The sequence below is a fragment of the Megachile rotundata genome, chromosome 4 (genome assembly GCF_050947335.1).
Source record: "Megachile rotundata isolate GNS110a chromosome 4, iyMegRotu1, whole genome shotgun sequence".
Classification (NCBI taxonomy): domain Eukaryota; kingdom Metazoa; phylum Arthropoda; class Insecta; order Hymenoptera; family Megachilidae; genus Megachile; species Megachile rotundata.
In genome coordinates this window covers 4,291,538-4,317,042 of record NC_134986.1, presented here as the reverse complement: position 1 = coordinate 4,317,042, position 25,505 = coordinate 4,291,538, and the positions used below count along the sequence as shown (strand labels likewise).

At 31.0% G+C, this 25,505-nt stretch overlaps 1 protein-coding gene across 5 annotated transcripts in view; it reads right to left on the bottom strand.

Annotated features, from left to right (window-relative positions):
- Window positions 1-25,505, bottom strand: part of Ipk1 (Inositol phosphate kinase 1) — a 48,268-nt gene that overhangs the window by 18,270 nt on the left and 4,493 nt on the right. Inside the window, exons 1-2 of one of the 5 annotated variants that reach the window (XM_012294452.2) lie at window positions 14,339-14,485; window positions 4,839-5,046 (exon numbers count right to left, since the gene is read on the bottom strand). In XM_012294452.2, the coding sequence (XP_012149842.1) occupies window positions 4,839-5,046; window positions 14,339-14,397 (267 nt within the window). In that variant the 5' untranslated portion in view covers window positions 14,398-14,485. Of the gene's footprint in view, window positions 1-4,838; window positions 5,047-5,140; window positions 5,534-11,361; window positions 11,651-14,338; window positions 14,486-25,505 lie in introns of those variants that run through there. The other 4 variants (XM_003707182.3, XM_076530795.1, XM_012294458.2 and 1 more) reach the window with 4 other exon arrangements.

The following is a 25,505-nucleotide window of genomic DNA, read 5'->3' as shown; positions in this document are numbered from 1 at the left end:
CTCATTTGTCGGCTGACGTGGCTTGCAAGTTCCTTGTGCGTCACACACTTTTGTTCTAAGCACCTACGTAGGCTAACACAGTTCGAAAAATACCGTAAAAAATAAGTTTCTCTTATTAATTCTACATTGATCAGCGTCAGTTCAGGGGATTCTGAAACGGATATGTCGTTACTCATTAATTATCTCTATTATTTGTTCGAATCGCTCTTGTCGATAGTTTCTGTAATTCTTAAAAGTAAAGCTCATCGATCATTCATTAGACCCCCACTCGAACAGCTGAGACCCCCCACCAACGACCGTCCTTCCGCCCCGCGATCGCGAGGTCAACGGCCATAGCTCTGCTATCCTCCTCCCTCTTTATAGACTTTTCTTATCTCGGTCACGTGTGCGCAGAAATGTGTGCGCACCGACGCCAATGCGATACGAATTGCTTCAGTAGTGCTTTAGCCGTCATTCGGTCATCTTCTAATCATTAAATGCTCGGTCGTTAACATGCCAATCATTTATTGGATTTTTAACTCTCTTTCGTTTTTGTTTTATAGCAATTTTAGATTAGTGAAGAGGAACTGAGCGGTGCACGAATGTGCAAGTAGCGCGAACTCGCAGGCTAGTCAATCGATTTCTCAATTTAAATACTGAAAATTTCAAATCTGTGCTTTTTTAAATTTCGAAATAATTGAAATGGAACTTTTAAGTTTAGGAATTTGAAGTTTCTGTTTGTATACGTTTGTAAATTCGAACATTTTTTATTATAGTACTTCTAAGTTTCTATATTACTTAAATTTTCTTAATTGTCTGGAAATTGTTATACATTCAAATTTAATAATTTTACAAATCCTAAAATATTTAAATTAACAAGCTAAAAAATCTGTAAATTCGCACAAAATTAAATTTGAAAACTTGAAAGCATAATATATGATAATTTGAAAACCTAATATTCCTACATTATTCCTTCAATCAAAAATCTCTCAATTTCTACATACCAAAACTGTCAAATTTCCAAGTATCTAATCATCCAAATTTTTAAATTCGGCAATTTAGAATTTACATCTTTAAGGATTTAAAAATTTGTAAATTCGAAAGTCTAAAAGTAAAAAATTTAAGAATTTAAAAATCCGAAAAGTTGGAAATTTGAAAAATTCGTAAATCACCTTATCATTGTAAACAAAAATTCGTAGATTAAAAACTTATGTGCTTAATATCGGTTGTAATTTAATGTTATAAACATCAGGCGATCAAGTGTCGATAATAAAAATCCGCTCACGCGATATTGCGTATTCGAGCGATAGTAGCAAATCTCCGTGCACGCGATACCGCGTGCGTAGTAGCCGCAGTTCGCACATTGCGGTATACAGCGTTAAGCGAGCTTCAAGCTCCGGCACCAAATCGATGGTTCGCAAATTCCTAATATAAAAATTCGCGCCCGAGTAAGTAGCTAAATTGTAGTTGAACTTAATTTCACTTATAATTTCATAAAAATCCATTTATTTATAACTGAACAATTATCAATAATTACTATCAGATAGTTTCTTCGAATATATTTCATGAAGTAAATTAATAAAATATTTAATGCAGTTGTTAAAATTATCTTGTACGCACTGCTTAACTACAACGTATTATTTTTATTATCAAACGTATTCTAAATTATACTTACAAATTTGTTAAATAAAGATAAAAAATAAATGCTGTGTTCATTAGACCTTCAGTTATGTTTAACAACCGTACAGCTGAATATCTGAATAATTCAAATGCTAATTACGCGTCGAAACTGATTAAAAGAGTTATCACAATACAGGTGATTCAATAAATTCTGGAAATTCGATTGCAATTATTTCTACAGGTTTTTTCGACGCAATGACGTTTCAATGAGCATCGAGAAGATATATGCAAAATTCATTATAAAAGAACAAGCGTTATCCATATTTCATTGTTGATACGTTTCTGTGTCATGATCGTTTAGTGAAAAAAAGAAAATATAGATTACTAATTAATGACCTTTGCTCTGTATTGTCTCGTGGCTCGCAAATAAATCGAACTCTAAGCTGATTTAAATTGTTTATAACCGAATAGGTAGACATGTACAGACAAGCAAAACTGTTAACAAAACGTTAACTTCTACGTAAAATAACAATTTCCTCGAAGCGAAATACGTTCAAATTTTTCAAGCGCTAATAGATTCGTAAAGATTAGGAAAACGATGAAATCACGTGTTCTTTTTTGTGTACTGACGTTAGGCATACAGGTGAGTCACCATCATGATATTACAATATAATATAACCACCGTGAGTCAGTCGCTCATTATTCGAAAATTGCTTCAGCGATTAATACGAAAAAAAAAAAATATTGAAAATTCCGAAAGCTTTGGCAAACAATAATATTCGAATCGTTGTTTTTCGTTGCGTGTATAGATTCGAAGATAAGCGTTAACAGTTACGGGCCAACGATAATGCGCAATAAGATACGTGCGTTATGTTCTCGTGTATTATGGCAAAATATTTGCTCGTTGTTTTAAAACGGAAAAACAAACAGCAATGGCGTGACATTATAACGTTATCGCCTCCTGTCGTGTGTTAATGTGTCACCATGTTTGTACATTTAGGCGCAATGTATTTATGTTAGCTTTTCTTAGTTTAGGACCGTAAAAAAAGGTGTGTCTCTACATATGTCAAGCTTCTGAAATTTTCCGAAATATGTTTTCTTTTATTTCTTGAGTTTTCTTTAAGATCTGTTCTAGCTGTAAAATTAGCTAATACTGAGGACTTCAAAATACATTAATATTAGCCATATAATCCAACAAATAATAAAATATCTTTACAAATTGCCAAAACGAAACAGTTTTATTTTCAATTAAATAAATGTTTGTTACACAGTCGAAAATAACAGGGATGAACTAAACACCGTGTATGTCGGCCTGTTAAGAAACGTAGCTAATACATATTTGAGAGTAGATTACGCGGTTTATCGTACTCACGAGCTGTATGTTTGTGACATGTTCACGAGTTTCAAACGAACAGATGCTCACGAGAGATTCGCGTTCTCTGCGAATATATTTCAACGGAGTTAGCTAACGAGGTGGCAGACTAAATGTGTTGCTGGCATACACACTTCACTGACAACAAAAGGATATTCAGTTTAAGGGACGAAGTGTTCTAACGCTTTTGGATTTGATATTATTCTGCAAAACGTGATAATATCGTCAACATAATTATAGAAATTTCTATATAGACACAGTCCTTGTTTTTCTTTACAAAGAAAAATAATATGAATTTCTATATTTATTTACTATGTACTACAAATTACTGTGTTTATTCTGTAATAATAATAACGACGAAAAACTGTATAGAAAGACGAAATATGACAAATTCAGTCTTCATTAACGACTACTTATTAAGAAGTAAGAAAAAAATTAAGGAAATAGCAAAAAGTTGTATTTAAACGTTTTAAATTATTTTATAAATTGCGTTGTACAACGTCGAGTCTATTTCGACATTGAAGTTAGAAATGTGATGTCGAGTCACGTTCGACACGGGAGTGCTAATAATTAAATCTTTAACACTTCTAGCGGGTCTACCTCACACGAATTCGAATGTGTACTTAAATTTTAGAGTACCCACTCCAAACATATAGTTAGAACAAGAGATGTAAAGATTTCAAAGACTCCAAATGATTAAATGTGTCTGAAACCAGCGACAACAATTCAAAACACGATTATTCTCGATTTCCCGACTGACGTCAATGACGACCAAATATTGTTCCCAACGATCAGTTATAGAGTTTTTAACATGTTTTCAGTTGTGAAAAATTATCGAAAACAATGCCAAAACACGATTTTTATCGATTCGACGACCATCGACGGCAGGTTCCTACCGCGGCCAAAATCTATACAGCAAATTTAGGGTGTCTCACGAATATACTCTAAAAATTTCAGGTTAAAAGACTCAAAATTGTGGCCTGTAGTGTGCAGACCAACGAACAAATGCAGATCTAGGAGCCTAAAACGTGAAGTTTTACAATTACAGTAAAATTCTATTCATAGCATGAATTTTGTTGCTTTGAAACACATTGACTGCCACACAGGGAATATTTTTAAAAAATTTTACAAAATATTTTTAGAATATTTTGTTATATTTGTTATTCACGGTTTCACGGTTCCGAGTAGTTAACTTGAGAATTTGAAAATTTTGGAGTTTGAAAATCTGAAGATTTGGAGATTTGGGAATTTGACTATTTGGAAATTAGGAAATTTGAAGATTTGGAGATTAGAGAATTTTAATATTTGGTGACTAAAAAATTAAAAAATTTGAGAATTAAAGGATTTATAAGTTCCAAAATAAGATTCAACATTTGGAATATTATATGTTTTGATTTTTGCGAATTTAAGGATTTTCGAATTAAGAAATTTAGTGAGTTAAGTGCTTGAAAATTAAAAAATTTCAAAATCTAAATGTTTGGCAAAGGTTCTGAGTGCACATAGGGTAAACAAGTGTAAATGTAACTTTTCTGCGCATTAACGTATGCGCAGTAGTTACATATACTGGATGACCAAGATAAAAGATGCCCTGAAATCACGTGACTCCTCTCGAGCGCTCAATTCAAATATCTCGTATCTCCGGGCCTCTTTTATCTTGGCTAGTATTATACAGTTTTTCTCTACTAGTGTACCACTAGTATTATACAGTATATGACAAATACAAGAACTATGGTAATTACTTTATAAATTGTATAAAGTTGAATCTAGCTTTGATAGTATGGAAAACGTGATGTCGAGTGTAGCTCGACACAGGAATGGTTAAAGTGCTTAACTCTACAGAATTTAATTACGAAAAAGCTGAACTTACTTGAGGCAGTGCAATAACGACATTAGCATTCCCTTCGCCTCTGTAAACACAATCCTCGACGGAAAATGTGGTCAAAGGAAGGGAAGCCTCTTGAATTGTCGGCGAACCGTCGTCCAAACTTCCGGTGGAAGTGGTCATCGGTTCTGGCGAAAACCCTGCGTTCCCCGCAGGATTTCCTTCGCTGATTCTCATTGTTCTACCCTCGGTTCTGCGCGAAAACAGATAAAGAAAACACAGTTTGAGCTTATGATTGCGTTAATTAACTTATCGCAAGGAAACAAAAAGCTGACACGATAATTTACCGTCACAACCGAAGAAAAACCTTCGCGTTACTTTTCTTGGAAACATCGAGTGTACATTTCATCATTAAACGGCGGTTAAAAATCATGATCACGTATTAACAATTAAAATGTGTTACATCGTATGCGTTCCATTATTCACAAGTTTTTAATCGTGCTGTCGTAAATTCCTTATTCTTGATGTACTTTTTCTGAATTTCCTTGATGACGCAAAATTTTACAATTCTACAGGTAATTTGCTTGAAAAGAAGCTGGTTTATTCTTGTTTGCAGATTTATTGTCGAGAAAAATGATGTTGAGAATTTGCGTTTGTAAAATTTGTCGATTGCACAAGAAACGAGGGATGAAACATTTATAATATTTATTATAAATGATCAAATCGTCATTGATACTATTGAAGCTTATGATCGATTGTCACAATATTACTCAAATAAATATTAAAACGTGATGGATTTAGTCGATGACATGAGACATATTTGTCCGAATATGTATAATGAATTACAGAGATAAATTTCAGTTATATTAATTATTTACTGATTTATATTTATTGATTATTGAATTAGTCAACATTTTGTCAATTTTTAACTTAAATTAAAATAACGTTAAACATTTAAATGAAAGTTACATTAAGTTAAAATTTCAGTAAAGCAAAATTAAATTTGAATTATATTAAATTGGTTTGAAATGAATTCTCTTACAAATACTCGACAAAACTTCAAATTTAATTTTCTCAAAAATAATCCAACTGTCGCGCAATTTTATCGTGTGCTTTTAAATTATATTTTTAATTAAATTCACTTCCTTGGTTGTCTCACCAGATCAGAAACGCATTGCATATTCGTGTTCAATTTACGCGTCAAATAGTATTTAAATAATTACGAATGATGACATTATCAGATACATGAAGCCAAAAATATTAGCTAAATGATTATTACGTCAATGGATCTCTAATTATATAACAAACGAGTTTTTCTTGTAATCAAGATTGATGCAGTTATCGGCAAATGTTAATAATAATCGGAGGAGGACGATGAAAAAGTGTCGCGCAAAAAAAAGGAGCGGTCCTGACAACCACTCTTACTGAAGATTACGTTATCACGTAACTGATTTCATGACGTAAATTGTTAAGAAATAGCAGTTATGGCATAACTTCTTAACACTGAAGCTACTAGAAAAATAAAATATCCCTTTTACAAGTTTTTCATTTTTATTTACAAAATTTATTAAGACAATTTCTTTAGAATCTTTGCTAATCTTCATGAAGGTGAAGAATTAATATGTATATTAATTTATATTTAATCATTTGGTTATTTATTTTTCAACTTTATTTTTAATTTCAGAGTAAGTGTATATTGTACGGTTTAGTGTTAAAGCTTGAGATTTGCTACAAATTTATATGTAAAATTTCTACCAATATTTTTAATACAAAATGATTAATTGCTAAATGCAGTAAATAATGTTGTTATAACTGACCAATTTCAAAATGTAGGAAATGTAATTGTAAGATTTCATGACATAAAAGTATCTCAAAATTGCACTTATGATATAGTGAATTAAAGCTTGAGATTCACTGAAAATTACTATATAAGTAACTCGGTAATCTAATCTTTGTATATGAGTGATCTTTGAAGCTATAATGTCTAACGCAATTTCATGACATAAAAGTAAGGCGAAATAACACTTATGATACATTAAATTAAAGCTTGAGAGTTGCTAAAAATTGCTGTATAAAGGACTCGTTAATACTGCTACCAAAAACAAAATTACAAAGTAGAGGAGTTATTAGATTTTTGCATATCTAATGACTGATGCTTGAAGCTATAAAGTCTAACACAATTTCATGACATAAAAGTATCGTGAAATAACACTTATGATACATCAAAATAAAGCTTAAGAGTTCCTGAATATTGCTGCATAAGCACCCTGTTAACATTTTCAGTATAAGTAAAGTTATAATAGAAAACCACAGAACCAGACTGACACAGATCAAATAGTTCATTTCAAAACATCCAAAATCATTCGAATAATAATCTCCTAATAATTATTGTATTAAAAAGAAAAAATCCTACCTAACTAAAAACTTCAAATTTTAGAAATAATTTCTTTGACTAAATAAGCATCTGTTGCTTATTTATAACAATCCTATAAGTAACGAATTTCGGATTTCATCGACACTTCCATTTTTTTAAATTAAGATGACCGCTCTCTTCGATAACTTTTGCAACGTAAAATACGAATGTAACATTTGTCAGTTAGATGTAGTGGTAAAATAACGTTATCTTATGCAGACGTCGCAACTCGATGATACTCAAGTTTCCAACAACGTCCAACGGCTCACGGTGTCGATTAATGATTCAGACAGTCCAACCTGCTTTCTCTCCTGTTATATTTACGAAATGTATTTGAGCACAAGATTCGTGTCTCTTCGTTAGTAATGTAATGCCTTACTGTTTCTACCTTACGTAACTTCCTTTTACAGAAACTGCTTACATGTTGAAACTTCTACGTTGACGGTGAAAAATTTGAAACGATTACGAAAACTAATACAACACCAGACATTTTATAGAAGAGGAAAAATGTGTAGCTGGTTTTAAGTTTTGGTTCAAAAGCAGTTTCGGGCGATAAATTTTAATTGAGTAGTTTTAGTTAAAAGACTTGATAAATGGTTTCAGTTAAAAGACTCGATAGTTTTAATTAAAAGATTCGATAATTTTAATTAAAAGGCTTTCAGTTAATTTTAAACTACATTTTAGATCAATTTTAAATAAAGAAGTTTTGATTAATAAATAGGTTCAGTTATCAAATTTCAGTTAATAGATCTACGATTAATAAGTAGTTTAAGTGTATATAACATACTTTAATAACCGGAAATTTATTAATAGTTAGAGATTAGTCATTTCTGAGAATTAATTAAGAGAAAGTAGAATAGTATTAAGATTCAAATTGAATTGACGTTTGGAGATAATTTTATGATTATACTTAAATACCGAACGAAAGTTTTATTGTATAGAAACGTTGAAAGTTGTATATCTAGAACGAATTTAGGGAGATCGCAGGGAGATCCTAGGGAGAAACTAAGAGCCAAGAGAGAGCTGAAGAACGCAGGGACGGATTAACTTAGAGGCTCAAAACTTAGAAAGTTTTTATATAATATATAATTTAAATAAACTTTAAATTGTAACTATACTTTTCGAAATGGGACTTGGGAATTTTGGAAAATTAAAAATTTGGGGTTGGAATTTTTAATTTTGAAATTATTGAATTTTAAGGATCTAAGTATGTAATTTTGTAGTAAATTTGAGAAATTAAAGATTTGGTAATTTGGAAATTTCAAATGTAAAAATTTTCTAATAGAAATTTAGTAATTTTAGAATTTGTAAATTTGAAAAATTAAAGATTTGGTAATTTGTAAATTTGAAAAATTAAAGATTTGGTAATTTGTAAATTTGGAATGTAAAAATTTTGTAATAGAAATTTAGTAATTTTAGAATTTGTAAATTTGAGAAATTAAAGATTTGGTAATTTGGAAATTTCAAATGTAAAAATTTTGTAATGGAAATTTAGTAATTTTAGAATTTGTAAATTTGAGAAATTAAAGATTTGGTAATTTGTAAATTTGGAATGTAAAAATTTTGTAATGAAAATTTAGTAATTTTAGAATTTGGAAATTTGAAAAATTAAAGATTTGGTAATTTGTAAATTTGGAATGTAAAAATTTTGTAATAGAAATTTAGTAATTTTAGAATTTGGAAATTTGAGAAATTAAAGATTTGGTAATATGGAAATTTGAAATGTAAAAATTTTGTAATGGAAATTTAGTAATTTTAGAATTTGAAAATTTTAGAAATTAAAGATTTGGTAATTTGGAAATTTGGAATGCAAAAATTTTGTAATGGAAATTCAGTAATTTCAGAATTTGTAAATTTGAGAAATTAAAGATTTGGTAATTTGTAAATTTGGAATGTAAAAATTTTGTAATGGAAATTTAGTAATTTTAGAATTTGTAAATTTGAGAAATTAAAGATTTGGTAATTTGTAAATTTGGAATGTAAAAATTTTGTAATGGAAATTTAATAATACTAAAATTTGGAAATTTGTTAAACTTCTACAGTTTTAAATTATGATATATAATTTAATATATTGTAACAATTAATTTATGATTAATCTGTTATTACTAATTACCAATTATATTGATTAACCTTTCGGTAGACACTATTAGCTTTGATAACATACCTTGAAATTCCTGTATTTTAACAAACATAAAGAAATAAACAAATTTCACAATTAAAGAAACTATTCCAAACATTTGTCACTTTTCATAATCACACTTATTCTACAACTTTCTTAAAATATTTCAAATTTGCATCCCTAAGTCACGCTTCTTTAAATAAATTTGTTACATACAAAATATCTACTTCTCATTCCACATATATGAAATATATATTATATTACACACACGAATATAAAAATGCAACTTTTTCAAAAATCGATAATAAAATAATAGATTGAATAAAAACACAGGCTAACATCGTTGAAAAAAACTTTCTTATAATACTATTTTCGATAGAGTGACGGTGAGTTAGTAAAGAAAAGTACAAGTACCACTAAAAATACTTAATCAATTTGCGTTGGCAAGCACAGAAAAGGCGGGTTACAAAGGGTTAACGAAGCTAAAATGGTCAATATAGATAGAGAGGAGATATTAATAATTGCAAGACTCGTTTCGCGTCACGAGATTCATATTTTATCAATATCTGACGACAGACGGCAACACGCTCTCCGATGATGGCTGAATTTTACGTCGTTTTACAACGCGTTACTACGGTACGTATACCATTGGACAGGAAACGATGAGTCATAGAAGTGAAGTCAGTTAAGTTGGTAATAAAAAGGTCCGTGAACCACAGCCGTCAACTTTCGAAATCTCTAATGACCGAGCTGGAATATACGCAAACCCACGACGCGACGTAAATGGCGATAAAACGCGAAAACATGTTGCTCGATCGCGGTTTCGGAAAAGAAATAAAATACATTTTCTACGATACGATGTTCGAGTTTTTCTTTCGTTTGCGTTCGATTTTTATGTGGCTATCTGCTTGCTTCAAAAACATTTGCGAACAAATATTGATTGTTCTCGTTAAGATTAAATGGAAAATGTAATTCGTGTGGGAAAATGAACTTATGGACTCGAACCGATGTACAATACGGTTATTGGTGATTAATACATTATTCTGTGGTGACATCACTGACGTTGGAAATTTCTTGAATGTTTTAGAAAGTATAGAGGTTTTGAACTTATTTCCGTATAGAGATTTGAACGGAATTTTTGAAATTGGGAATATGACACTTGGTACATTTGAGAATTTGGAAATTTTTAAGAATGGCAAATTGAAGGTCTGATGAATTTGGTAATTTGTAAATTTGGTACATTTAGTAAATTTGAGAATTTGGAAATATTTAAGAATGGCAAGTTGAAGGTCTGATGAATTTGGTAATTTGTATATTTGGTACATTTAGTAAATTTGAGAATTTGGAAATTCAATGAATTTGAGAATTCAGAAATTTGATAAATTTAGTAAATTTAAGAATTCGGACACTTAATTCTGAGAATTCAGAAATTTCGTAAATTTAGTAAATTTGAGAAATCAAAAATTTAATAATTTTCAGAATTCGAAAATTTGGTAAATTTAGTAAATTTGAAAATTCAGAAATTTAATAAATTTGAGAATTCGAAAATTTGGTAAATTTGAGAACTTGGAAATTTAGTAAATTTGAGAACTTGGAAATTTGGTAAATTTGAGAACTTGGAAATTTAGTAAATTTGAGAACTTGGAAATTTGGTAAATTTGAGAACTTGGAAATTTAAAAATTTGAAAATTTGAGAATTCGGAAATTTGGTAAATTTAGTAAATTTGAGAATTCAAAAATTTAATACATTTGAAAATTTTTAAATTTGAAAGACCTAAACATTTGAAAATTCGGAAATTTAATAAATCTGAGAATTTTTAACTTGAAAAATTCGGTAATTTGATAAACTTGTGAATTTAGAAATGTCTAATTTTTGAAATTCGAAAAATTTGATAAATTCTCAAATTTAGCTATTACTAAGTTTTTAGCTTTTAAAAATTTGTAAAATGTGATAACTATAAGAATTTAATAATTTAAAATTCGAAAATGTAATCTTATAATTTACAATATACTCTATCTACATCGCCGATACTTGCCATATAACGAGAGTTATGTCCTCCATTCCTCTGCCTACTGTACACCCTCTAATCCCGTAATATAACAAGATTCTCCCGTAATCTCCCATCTTTCGTTCCTAAAAAATGACCGCTGATAACGTTTCACATCTTCCTCCGGGATTCCCGTCTACGTCGTAATAGTCATAAAACCGAAATGAATAAATGTCGGATCGTCGTGCACTTCGGCACGACACATTTTGCCCGCTAAGGATATTTCCCGAAGGTTCAAACATCGACAAGAACAAACCATATAGTAAAGGTTGTCCTTACGACTCCAATTCTGCTGAGACATTCGGTCAGTCAGCGAAATATATAGTTTCGATCTGACGCTTCCTTCACCATTTTGATACTTGATTCCCTGAGGTAATTAAAAAGCAATTTTTCCGAGATTATGTCGAAACGGTGTTGGCTGGTCGGTGTTCGTATCGAGCTAAAAAACTCGGAAGCGTCAATGTTTGAGCGATAATCTCGTTACAAGGCCAGTTATCTCGTTATACGGTTCGTGTGGGAGTGCGTCTCGTAGTATGGCAAAGGTGACACGAGCAACGTGTGCACGTGTACGCAATCGCTTCAACGAACACGTGAACATTTTCTGCCGTTATATGCTACTTTACTTGCGTCACGTTCGTGTGTGATCTCTTACGCGAATACGCGAGCACGAACTAGCCAGCCATTTTACGATACATCACGTAACGATTGATACCCAACCTTCTATCGCTGTCTGCTTTTTTCGAAATGCGATTTTCTGAAAGTCCATGGTAAACAATGTGCTCTCGCACGCAATACGGTTATCGTTAGATTACGAATCTTTATACAATTTCCAAACATGTACAAATCTCCAAAATATAATGGAATTTAGAAAGAAATTTAATATTTCTTTTGGACAATTACAAGAACATATTTTAATTAGGTCATATTTGTATTAAATACTTTCCACTCAAAAATTATCTGAATGTGCAAGATACCTATGTTCACAGCAGAATTTCTTTTCGTCACTTCACATCCATGTATGTACTTGACAAAATATATTTTCTGTTTATTTATTTCGGGCGTCGGTTATTATTATGCTTTACAACGTGCATTCGCAACGAAAATATATCAGTCTATATAAACCTCTAATGATATTTGAGACGGAATATAAGACTGGTTGAAACGAGATATCGGTCTATCAGGTGAACTCTATCTGAATGACAAGCAGCTAACTGGAGACGAAATTGTAGATCAGTGTTGTTCATGATTGGTGCCACGTACATGGTTTTATTCTCCGTCATGTGACGTCGGTTAACGTCTCTATACCACGATAACGATGATAAACTTAGAAGAAGCTTAATAAACTATATGGTTTGGACACTGCGATAAGATAATTCAATTTATGCATATACCGTGTGTGTACAGTATAAAGAAAATCGGGCTCCGTAGGAAAAATGTGAAAACCGAACGGGAAGAGATTGTACCTTGATCTCTAGGGATTTTTTAAAATTTGCAACGTTGAAGGATGAGTTAATTTTCAGTAGCATTTTGAAAATTAGGGTATTTAGGGATTAAGTGATTCAGGAATTCGAGGACGTGGGGACTTTTTAAATTTAGAGATTCGGGGATCTAGGGATTTTGTAGATTACGCATTCGGGATTCTAGGGACTTGGTGATTTAGAAATTTATTATATTTAGGAATTTGGAATCTAGGGATTTTTACACTCGGAGATCTAGGAATTTTGGGATCTAGGGACTTTTATGCCTGAGTATTTTGGAATCTATGGATTTTTATATCTAGCGATTTCGGGATCTAGGGATTTTTATATGTAGGGATTTTGGGATCTATGGATTTTTATATCTAGCGATTTTGGGATCTAGGGATTTTTATATGTAGGGATTTTGGGATCTATGGATTTTTTTATATCGAGGGATGTTCGAATCTAGGGATTTTTATATCCAGGGATTTCCTAGATTTAGAGATGCGGGAGAATAGATAAGATTCAGGGATTTAGAGATATTAAATTTAGGGATTTATAAATCTTTGGCATTCAGAAATTTGAAAACTAGAAATTTTATATCGCAAAATCGTTTTAATCTTTCTACCTTCAAAATTAAATAACAGAGACATAAGGCAACAACAGTGATTCCTGTAATTAATATTTAATCGTTTTGCACTAAGGTCATTAACGAAAGCTTTACATCACCATTTTTACGAAATTGTGAGCATTAAATCGATGTATCACAAGTGTTGCTTTATGATACTTTTATGTCAAGAAATCTCGTCGGGCTTTTTGTGTTTCGAAACTACTTAATGTGCAATAACGTAACCGAGCTCTACATCGTTTGCTGCAACTAAGCGCCAACCATTTTGTATTACTAATCGACGAAACGCTTAAATGGCCATTTTCATAGAGGTTGAAGCTTGAAATTGATACACCGTAAGTGATATTTCACGACACTTTTATGTCACAGTCGAGTCAGATTTTAGACAATCTACATTTTTAAATTAATAATCTTTCGCAAGTTTAAATATAGAAATACAATACATGCAAATGGGAAGTAATAAGTATATCGAAAATATACACATATATTATTTAAAAAACTGTTCGTAACTTCTTGAAAAAAAGAACCATCTTGATAAGTATATAAAAGTAAAAATGATAAAGTAATTAAAATACTTGTACGTTAAAAAAATGACAACAAACAAGACGACGTATACGACGTCCGTGAACCGCGGCAGTTAACGGTTAAAGTTTAAGCATAAATTTATCTTTTAATAAAAAGATCTAGGGTATTGCGTTAAAACTGAATATTGAAGCGATAAGTTGTCTAAAACGATAAAAAAACTAGTTTCCTTAACGGTACAGCGGCTTAGCACGGATACAGAAATTTGCATGAATATCCGGCGTCTAATGACGAAGAAATGTGAAAGAAGTGACTAGCGACACCGTCAGCAATAGAATCTAGTGTTAAAAGCACTTACTCGGTAAGCAGTCGTTCGAGGGAACAGCGACGTTGCCACGGTGGAACCGTCTTATCCATTTTCGCGTAAGGTTAACGACCGGCGAGTTTGCGAAACTCGGCAAGTTGCGACCCACCATCGTCTGCTGGAAGAGCGCATACATCTTGTGCATGTATGCTTGTAGGGACACATGACGTATTCGCGCAATTGGAAATGGCGTGTTCGCATCAGCGAGCCGAAAGCGTGTAGGGTCGCCAGAGCAAATTTCTCTCGAGTGCGGACTTCAGCAGTTTTAGAATCTCGCAGCTAAGGACTTTGCGAATTTACGAATTTCAACATTTCAAATTAGGAAGATTCAGAGTCAAAGAATTTAAAAATCCGAAAACTGAAAATATGAGTTTGAAGATTTCAAAACCAAAAATATAAAAATTCGAAGATTTGAAAACTAAAATGTGAGAACTTGAAAACTTCAAAATTTCGAATTTGGAAATTGGGGATTTGAAAATTTGATTTTGAGGATTTGGAAGCTTGACATATTCAAATTTTGGAATTAGGAATTTGAAAACTTGAAAAATTCGAATTTGGAAATTAGGAATTTGAAAATTTGAAAAATTCGTATTTAAGAATTTGGAAGCTTGACAAGTTCAAATTTGGAAATTAGGAATTTGAAAATTTCAAAAATTCGAATTTGAGAATTTGGAAGCTTGACAAATTCAAATTTGGAAATTAGGAATTTGAAAACTTGAAAAATTCGAATTTGGAAATTAGGAATTTAAAAATTTGAAAAATTCGAATTTGAGAATTTGGAAGCTTGACAAGTTCAAATTTGGAAACAGGGAATTTGAAAAATTTGAATTTGAGAATTTGGAAGCTTGACAAATTCAAATTTGGAAATTAGGAATTTGAAAACTTAAAAAATTCGAATTTGGAAATTAGGAATTTAAAAATTTGAAAAATTCGAATTTGAGAATTTGGAAGCTTGACAAGTTCAAATTTGGAAACAGGGAATTTGAAAAATTTGAATTTGAGAATTTGGAAGCTTGACAAATTCAAATTTGGAAATTAGGAATTTGAAAACTTAAAAAATTCGAATTTGGAAATTAGGAATTTGAAAATTTGAAAAATTCGAATTTGAGAATTTGGAAGCTTGACAAATTCAAATTTGGAAACAGGGAATTTGAAAAATTTGAATTTGGAAATTTGAAAATTGGAAAACTAGATAACTTCAAAATAAAAAGTAAAAAAATATCTTCCAAATTTCTAAGAACGTAATTTAACACAGAATAAAATTTGATACATAGAATACTCCTCACGTTCCGGACAATTTACCGGCCCTGAAAAGCGCGTAGGAAAGCTTAACGTGGAAGCACGTAACGCTTAAAGAACTTTGGAAATTTCCGTGACTTGGATACCAAAACGGATCTCTGGTTTGTATTCATTTTGCTTTTATATCTACTAATACATGGAATCTAAATGCGCTCCTGTCCGTAAGTCGTGGGACACTTGCAACCTTTGTTCATTTGCGTAATAATTTATCTGATTTACCAAATTTTTATATTGGATTAATTATACCTCCAACTATGATAATTGGTTACATAAATGGATAAATTAGCGGTCTAACAGGTTTAATTTAACTGAGATGTTAAACATGTTTATTTTGCACGTACACGGTTTGACTATACCATTAAGTTGGTACAAAGTAATGTCGTTTTCTCAAGCCATCAATTTATATGTGTAGAAAAATTACCGATGAATAGTCTCTGATTATATTGCCATCTTTACCTGGATACTGGTGTGTATATTAATGGCGCTCTCATCATCGCTGACTTAAAAGTTTTCTTGTTCAATACTACGGTGGTAAATATCTAAGCACCTAAATTTCAAAATTTTACAGCTTTAAACCCGTAAATAAAAAATTTTCGAATTATCAAATTTCCAACCTTCTAATTTCAGTTTCTAAATTTTTATTTTTTCCTAAATTCTTTTTCTACACAAACGTATCATAATTCGGTAATTAAAATTTTATCAGATTTTTATTAACAATGGAAACTCCTCATTATTTTCGACTGTATATAAAGTAGTGGAGTACGTAATTTAACTCGATAACTTTGAAAACTGTCCACCGAATATAAGAAACGCCAAGAACCTGCTTTTACAACGCCACGGAATATGACGCAATATGCAATTTATTAAACCTGTATTCGCGTCTATAAAAGGCGAAACGTGGCGTGAAACGTAGCCCAGAAAAATACCTTTCATGATTAAACTTTTCTTTAAAAATTTTCACCTCTATTTAATAAAGTGACTAAAGGGAATCTAATCCACACACGATAGCTACAATCATTTTTAGTATTTATGCAACATAGTTTAATAAATCACACATAGTATAAAGCAAATATCATCATTTTCTGTAAATTATAATAGCATTCTAGTACAACCCCCGTATCCGCGGAAATAGGTTTTATTATTTTCAATTGAAAATTTGCAATTGGACATTGAGTCCATGGATAACGAGATCGCGGATAAGGAGGTCTGTATCATGGATATCAAGTTTGTAGCAAAATCGCGGATACTGAGATCTTCGGTACTCAAATCGCCGATAACGAGATCGTGGATCCGAGTGCATGGTCGTCGATACCGCGGATACTGAGTATGTGAACGTAAAAAATTTGCATATCAACAGCATGTAGATCGTGGATAGCAAACCGCGGATACAGGGGTCGCATATATTGAAACTAACGATATTAAGTACGTCAGCGTTGGAACTACATGTACTGAATTTTTGGTATATAAAACCGCGGATACAGAAACCGCGAATACCGGGGTCTGCGATAGTGGAATCGCGAATACTGCGTATATAGATGTATAGAATCACGAATATCGAAGTTTGCAAATATTAAAATCAAGAATGTCAAAACCGCGGATACCGGGGTCAACGATATCGGAATCGCGACTATTGCTTATATAGATGTGTAGAATTACGAATATCGAAGTGTACAAATGTCACAATCAAGAATGTCAAAACCGCGGATACCGAAACCAAAGATAACTTACACTGCGTATAAGGGAACTGTAAATATCGAATCCGTGGTTCCGAAGACTGTAGATACCTTACACCATGATTGTGGAAACCGTGGATACTGGAACTATAGATACGTAGACCGCGGATATTGAGATTGTAAATTTTTTATATCGCAGATACGAGACCGTGAATATTCATTCCGCGGATAGCGAAAACGTACGTGATTCACATCGTAGATTCTGATACCGTGGATATTGAGACTACTGTATACAAATATCGTACATGTTTCAGTCCGCGGACACGGGTTTTTTATATATAAGAAATATCATTTTATTAAGTCTGATAATTTTCATTAATCTTTTGACATACAGTAATGCAAAAGAGATATAAATTATTTTTTATGTCATACGAAATTATGGTAGTTATTGTATTCGCTTTAGTAATGTCAGAATATATTCACTTTACTTAATTACTGTCTATTGACATTGACTATTAACATCATTCATTAACATTCAAATTGAAAGTTCATTAAAATTGTAATGATACGCGAAAGACGTAATTTGTTCGTATGCTATTTAAGACGTTAATGTTTATGAGACGTCATGAAGATTGCGTGTTGACTATCGTCTTCACTTTAGCAATAAAAAATTCATTTACTTTACTTCATTAGTGTTCATTAATATTTTTAATCAACATAAATCGAATTCAGTAAAGCAAATTTTCTTTCAACAGCTTTAGAAATAGACATGTTATATTCGCGAGTTCTTAATATAAAAGTAACATTGTTTTATCGTTTTTATTTTATGGTGTAATTAACCTTCACTAGTCTTCATTAATATTTTTAACTTTTGCAAATAACTGTACAAAAAAAATATATATCCGAAACACGTAAAAAGGTACACGAGAAAATTGTAACTACAAAAACAAGAAATATATTCGATAATTTCATTAATGTTTGAATGTTTCACGAATGATGTGTCTGCATTAGAATACTGCCTCGAAGAGAGGAATAATCGTTAAACACGAGACGCAGCACCGAACAAAAAGCGCGAGAAGAGTCTGATAATTTGATAATCAAAGCAGAAAAAGGGAGAATAAAATAATTTTAAGGAAAAAAAAAAAGCCGACTTCAAAATGTACTAAAAAGTATAAAATAATTTCTATTTCCTAATGAAGTAATTTCTATTTCATTCAATCATACAATTACGTAACAGATATGAATGAAACCTATTTACTCGTTAGGTAGTATATTAAATACATTTCAACCTTTTCGGAGGCGGCGCAAAATTAAAAATACCTTAGTAAACGTTGCTGCCAATAACCAGTTGATTGTGGTATGGCGTATTGGAAATTAATAAATCCTGAGAAAGAATACGAACAATATAGATTATAGATATATCTGGTAATATACGTAAATGTAACGACTGCATCTTCATTTCGCAACGTTTCTGATATAAATGAAATTGAATCGACTTCGTTCGCATGTGGAAGCCATGGATCTAAGAACCTATAAACGGAGCCCACGACGCGAGAATTACCAAATTTGCGGCAGATGGGCTCTATCTTTATAGTATATGCGGCGATCGAGTCTTTCCGTCGCATACTCTATGAATCTAGACAGACCATAGTTACATTCTATAGGCATTAACACCTACTTCGCGGCGTGCTGTCGAGTTATATGTATAGAAAAAGAAATAGCTATACAAGCTTTGCCTATGTTCGGCTGTCCAAAGGTTGACATGTTCAAGAAAATCTTTTAATTTTGCGCCGCCTCCGAAAAGGTTGAAATGTATTTAATATACTACCTAACGAGTAAATAGGTTTCATTCATATCTGTTACGTAATTGTATGATAGAATGAAATAGAAATTACTTCATTAGGAAATAGAAATTATTTTATACTTTTCAGTGTATTTCGAAGTCGGTGTATTTTTTTTCTTAACATTATTTTATTTCACGCTTTTAGTGGAATGGAGAGAATTGTATAGGATACTGTGAGACAGTCCTTCCGGGCTTTTTTTTGTCTGCGTAAATGCCATAAACATAATTAAGTAAAAGACAACATGGATATTCGTTTTTCAATTTTTTTTTCCGCTAATATCTCGAAAACTAAAACTTTCCGTCAATTATGCATAAGGAAAAGGTTGTCCAGAACCATGCCCCTGACAACATATTAAAAGGACATTAAAATCGTTCGAAATTGATTTCAAAAGTTAATAACAATTTTTCGCTAATATCTCGAAAACTAAAGCTTTCCGCAAAATTTGTATATGAACAAAATTGTTCAGAATCACGTCCGTGATAAGATATTAAAAGCGCACTAAAATCGAGAAAAGTTTATTTCAAAAGTTGCCGGTTATCTTGCAATAACAATACTTTGCAATTAAAAAATGAAAAAGTTTTTGACAATGGTACCAATGGGAAGTCAGAATCTACCAGATGCAAAAGATTTCGTTCCGATCGGTTCACCCAGTTAGGCGTAATCGGTGAACATACATAGAAAAAAAAATATACTGATCGAATTGAGTAACCTCCTCCTTTTTCGAAGTTGGTTAAAAAAGAAGAAGGAACGTGCGAGGAGAAGGGAAAGTCTGTTTTCTATTGCGTCGCAATCGATAAGGTTAATCAAAAGGCATTCTTTCGAAACGCCAAGGCTAACTTGTTAGTATAGTATTCCCCGGTCCTGAGCGATCAACGAGCTTAGAACCTGGTGACCGCACACCGATAACTCTTAACAAAGAGGTCTGCTGGTATTACGCTTGTTAATCGTCTATCAGTGTTGCGTTAGCAAACGGAAGATAATACGTTCCTTGGAAAACAAAGGGTAAACGTATGCCAACAAGATTATCGGTGCGTTATCTCTTGGTTAAAACTAAATAAGTGGAAACTAAGAAAATTCAACGAATAAAAATGCGAATCTTCATGGTTCGTAGACATGATTGAAGTAATTGAGTTTTGTAATTATGATCATGTGATTACATGTTCAAATAAAGGAAAATGTTAATCTTTCAGATCGTAGTTACACTGATTTTCCTGGGGAAAACCGAATACTTAATTAGCACGATTTCGAAATGTTAAACGTCTGAGGCAATTTCATGACATAAAAGTATTACGAAACAGCGCTTATGGTATATCAAATTAAACCTTGAAGCCTGCTGAAAATTAATATGTAAACACTTTGTTATTCTACGTATAGCAGCAATTTACATACAGAGAAGTTAGATTGTTACATGTAGAATAGAGAATTTTGAAATGCAAAAAGTCTGAGGTAATTGCATAACATAAAAGTATTATGAAACAATGGTATGCCGAATTAAAGCTTGAAGTTCATTGAAGTGATTGTATAAATGCCTAGATAGTATTTTTGTTACAAGAACACAATAAAAAGAAAATGAAAGTATTGACCTGTTACGTATTGAATCAATTTTGAACGGTAAAGAGCCTGAAACAATTTCATAATATAAAAATATTGTTAAATGTCACTTGTGCTACAAAATAAATTTTGTGTAAAATAGTGGAACAAATGTCTTGTTAATATTTTTCATGTGAAGGAAAAAAAGAAACAAGAAATTGCAAAATTTGAAATATAAATGAAACAATTTTATGACATGAAAGTATCTCAAAACACTACTCACGGCATATCAAATTGAAGTTCAAGATTTTATAAGCATGTCCAAATAAAACATTTATTAATACTCTTAACACAGAATGATTGGTTATCAGTTGATACAAACATCGTTGTTATACTCTATCTTATATACGGGTAATTTTAAAACGTAAAAAGTTTAATTTAAAACGTTTTCATGACACAACAGTATTATAAACTGTCGTTTATGATATATCGGAGAGAAGCTTAAGATTTGATAAAAATGACTACGTAAATACTTCATTAGTATTTTTAATACACCTCAGCTGATATTTTAAAAAATAATATAATTGCACAATAATTAACTAACGTTTAATTCATAATGAAAATACGTTTAATTAAGAATTAAATTGCACTTTTTAAATGAATTGTTTTCTAATTAAATATTGAAGTTTAATTATTCTCTCAAGCTTATCAATTTTAAGATTGAAAACTAATTTTACTGGTAGACTTTATCAAATTAGCTTGTAGTTGTTCACTGGCATTTGTTCGGTTCCTAATTAGTCTCTTAATTAAGAACAAAAATGTTATTTTTAATTTGATCACGTCAGACCGGAGAGACAAACTAATTTTCAGTCGGATTTTGTACAAGCAGAAATTCGTTATATTAATTTTCGAACTTTATATTGATCTTTAATTAAAACTTTTCGCAAACTATAATTAGAATTTAATTTCCAATAAAAAATTATTATTATGACATTTTGAATAATAATATTTACACATTTGAACTTCATATTATGTATTAATATAATTCACTCAAATATGATAAATAAATTGTGCTTGTATATACAATGTTAGTTACTGTTGTTGTTAATAATAGAAATGGTTCAATAATAGACACATTTTAATATTAAAATTAAGTTGTGGCACTGTTAAAAGAGTATAATAATTACAGATTAATGAATCGAACAATAATATTCTATAAAAATTTTGTTTAATTGACAAATAGGTTCTAACTTACAATAATTAGGAAATTAAATTTTAATTGTCAATCGAGAGTATGGTAATTACTATAATCTTGAGATAAAAATCATATGTTAAATAATCAATTTGGAGAAATTACAAAAATCAATATCCATTTTTACTCGTACAAGATCAAGTTCAAAAATAAATGTTAATCGTTCATTAAACGCAAGTGGATTAAAAATGAGTCTTTTATTCACAATTAAAAGAACTTTCAATTAAAAAATGAAAGTTAATAAATCATTAAAAATTTCCTCAGCTATTAATGAACTGTTAACTACCAATCATGTAGATTTGAATTAAAAATCAAACATCAATTTTCAATTAGAAGATTTAATAATTAACTACACTTTAATTTTCAATTAAAAAATTCAGTTGGCGATTAAAATTTAATTGTTAAACAATTTAACATAGTTTTTACAATTTTAAACCTTGTTCGTATTAGAAATACCTGGGAGAAATTTATATAGACATTTCAATAAACCTCAAGCTGTAAATTGATATAAATTGATTAAATTACGCTTTCATTAACAGTTTGATGGCAGATAGTAAAAATATTAAAAAGAAATTGAAAATTAGGTAGAATTTTCATTTCGACCATTTTCAGTTAGGAAAGTAAACAAATTTTTAATAATACAGATGTTAGGTCTGCACAGAAATTCAAATGTCACCTATGTGTGAATGATACGGAGATCAAAGTGTTAACTGTGACATATGTTAACTGATATAATTAACCTTGACTTGTATCAATTGATATAATTAACTATTTATATGTACATTTGTTATTAGCAATTATCCAATCCAAATTGTGCAAAATCGAAAATATATTAATTTTGTGTCACACGATTTTAAAGAAAATAAAAAGCCAAGTTCCATAGAACTTTCTTCAATTTCACGTTTTCTCTTCTGTAAATCGAGTAATATGTTAATAAAAATATCATGTAATGTGTTTTGAATTCGTCTCGATGTCCTCTAAAGTTATGAATAAAAAAAAATGTATGTTCCTATTTAAAAAACCCAAGGTGACCTTGACTTTGCCAAGAGTACAAACTATTTTCAAAATTTGCTTTATTAATATTGTGCACTTCATACCCTGCAAATATTGTTCTAAACTTTTTTTCGTAAGGTGACTGCAAGTGGGAGAAAAATCGTGAGTAGCGTTACAGGTAACACCCTGTGTAAGGCTAAGCAAAAGGTGCGGCACTCTTTAACCCACCTGACCTCAAAGCTAACCAATATTTTTCTTATGAAAAGTAAAATTTCGTTTTCATACAGTATTTTTTCCTGTCATGGAAATTTAAGCTTGAATTTGATACACTGGAAATTTAAGCTTAAATTTTATGTTCTCCGATGCCAGTATAATGTATTATGAAACTGTCTTAAACTTTGTACATTTCAAAATCCGTAATTCAACACAAAAACCGAATACGTACATTAAAAGATTAGCAATTTTTCTTTCCTTTCGTTACAGAACGATAATTACGACAACATCCGATTCGTTTCTTTTTAGACGGTGCTCAAAGGGAAATGGCATAATATCGTCGTAAAAAAAGTCGAAACTTCATTAGTAGTAGCGGTAGGTAGCTTAAGAAAAGCATACGGTGATACGAGAAAAAAAGACTATAGAAAAAGATACGAGGAGCAAAGAAACAGCAGTAAAACCATAATAATGGTAATCAGACGGACTGTAACAAATGTGATTCCATAGCATTAAAAAGCATGCATGCTCGTTACGTAAATTTCAGGTGAAAGGAAACGAGATGGCATAGGAGTCAAGGGGAAACAGCCGGCATGTGTAAAAATACGTTGTTTGGTCGGGAAACATATTTTTTCTCAGACACGATACGAATCATTAAATGCACGAATGTGTGTTTAGTTAAATACAAAGTTACATGTTACGGTTAAGTACAAAGTTACATGCTGGAACGAGCAAAAGAAGAAATGGAAATCCTGTATCGTAGAAACGTGTCGCGTGACAGTTGGTGTCAGTGAAATGGGCTTGGGGTTGTTTTTTGAAAAAAATTTCAGATTTTAAATTTCATGTCCGAACATGGAGTTAGAATGTATTGAATATCTTTTCAAAAATATAGGAATATATGAGCCGTTTATTTTGAAAGTGACGAATATAATTTGGATGAAAATTGTACTCCAACTTGGAAATAACATTTAATTATAATTAAGGAATTTAATGTCAATATTTAATCGAGAATTATAATTTATCAACTTGAAGAAACTATAATATTTAGATTAATGAAACAATTAAAGTTAATAAAAGTAATAAACGATTAAAATTCACTTAATACTTTTCTTTTTATCGTTCATTTATATCTTTAATTCAATACGTTCGAATTAAGAAATGCTATTTTCAATTTAAGAAATTTACAAAATTATTTAGTTGACTAGAATTTCATTTTTGACGAAGAAATATTCAACTGTGAATTATGACTATTACGAATGAACCATTTAATTGTTAAAAGGCTAATAAAAAATTTCTCCATAAAAAAGCTTGATATAGCCATATAATCTGTTTGGTTGTTCGTTTATTTGATGTGGCCAGCGCTTAGTTTTTTGTGAAGCAAGTGAGGAAATAAATGGGTCGTTTATTATGAAAGTGGCCTAGGTCCATTTGTCAATTGTTTGTTATTAACTGTAGTAACATGTACCACATGTTAACTGTCATAAAAATCATGTCGCGATCAAGTATATTCGGAGTATACAATAATTTTGAACATACGAATTCTCGCAGTTATTTTGATTGTTGAAAAAATGACTTTGAAAGTGGCCTCCAATCTATTATCGATAATGTTAGAAACTGCGATATTCAAATGCCCAAAGGCAGTGATGGTAATTACAACGAATTATAAATTAGTTACTATAATAATAAATTAGTATTAATACGATATGTATCACCAAAGCTTCTTCAAACCCTTCATACACAAAATGTAAACAAGCAGTAAATTGTTATGTAATTTATATAGTTAGATTTCCTAAACTGCATAAGTGGTTTTCAAGCATTGTCATGAAATATAAAATAAATTGAATATTTTTCAATTGGAAGCATTTGAAATTATATCGAATGGACTTGGCTATTTGAAAGTCAATGAGAAATCTAGTTGTTAATTTTGAAAGTAGGTCAAGTCCATTTTTGATAAGAAGACATGTTCGCCTGATAATTACTATTAGTTTAGTAGCATTGGTAAATTTAACTCTGTTAGATACACTTGAGGAGTAGGACACATTGGCACACGTATATTTTTAATTTAATTGAAACGCAAACTCTGAAATATTTCAATTTAAACATAAGTGGTGTTAAGTCACTTGCAAATTAAACAGCTTATGTAAATTCAGATTACAAGCTTCATATGCTTCCTTTTCGTTTTCTAAAAACTACATATCCTCAAATATCTGAAAACCTGCACATCCCAAATTGCCAACTGTTCAAAGCCTCAGTTGCCATCTCGGCGAAAGAAGAATCAAACAGTAGACCAAACCGAAACAAAGAATTTATAGAAAGTGAGAATAGAGAACATTTCACTACAAAGCACCTCGAAATATACA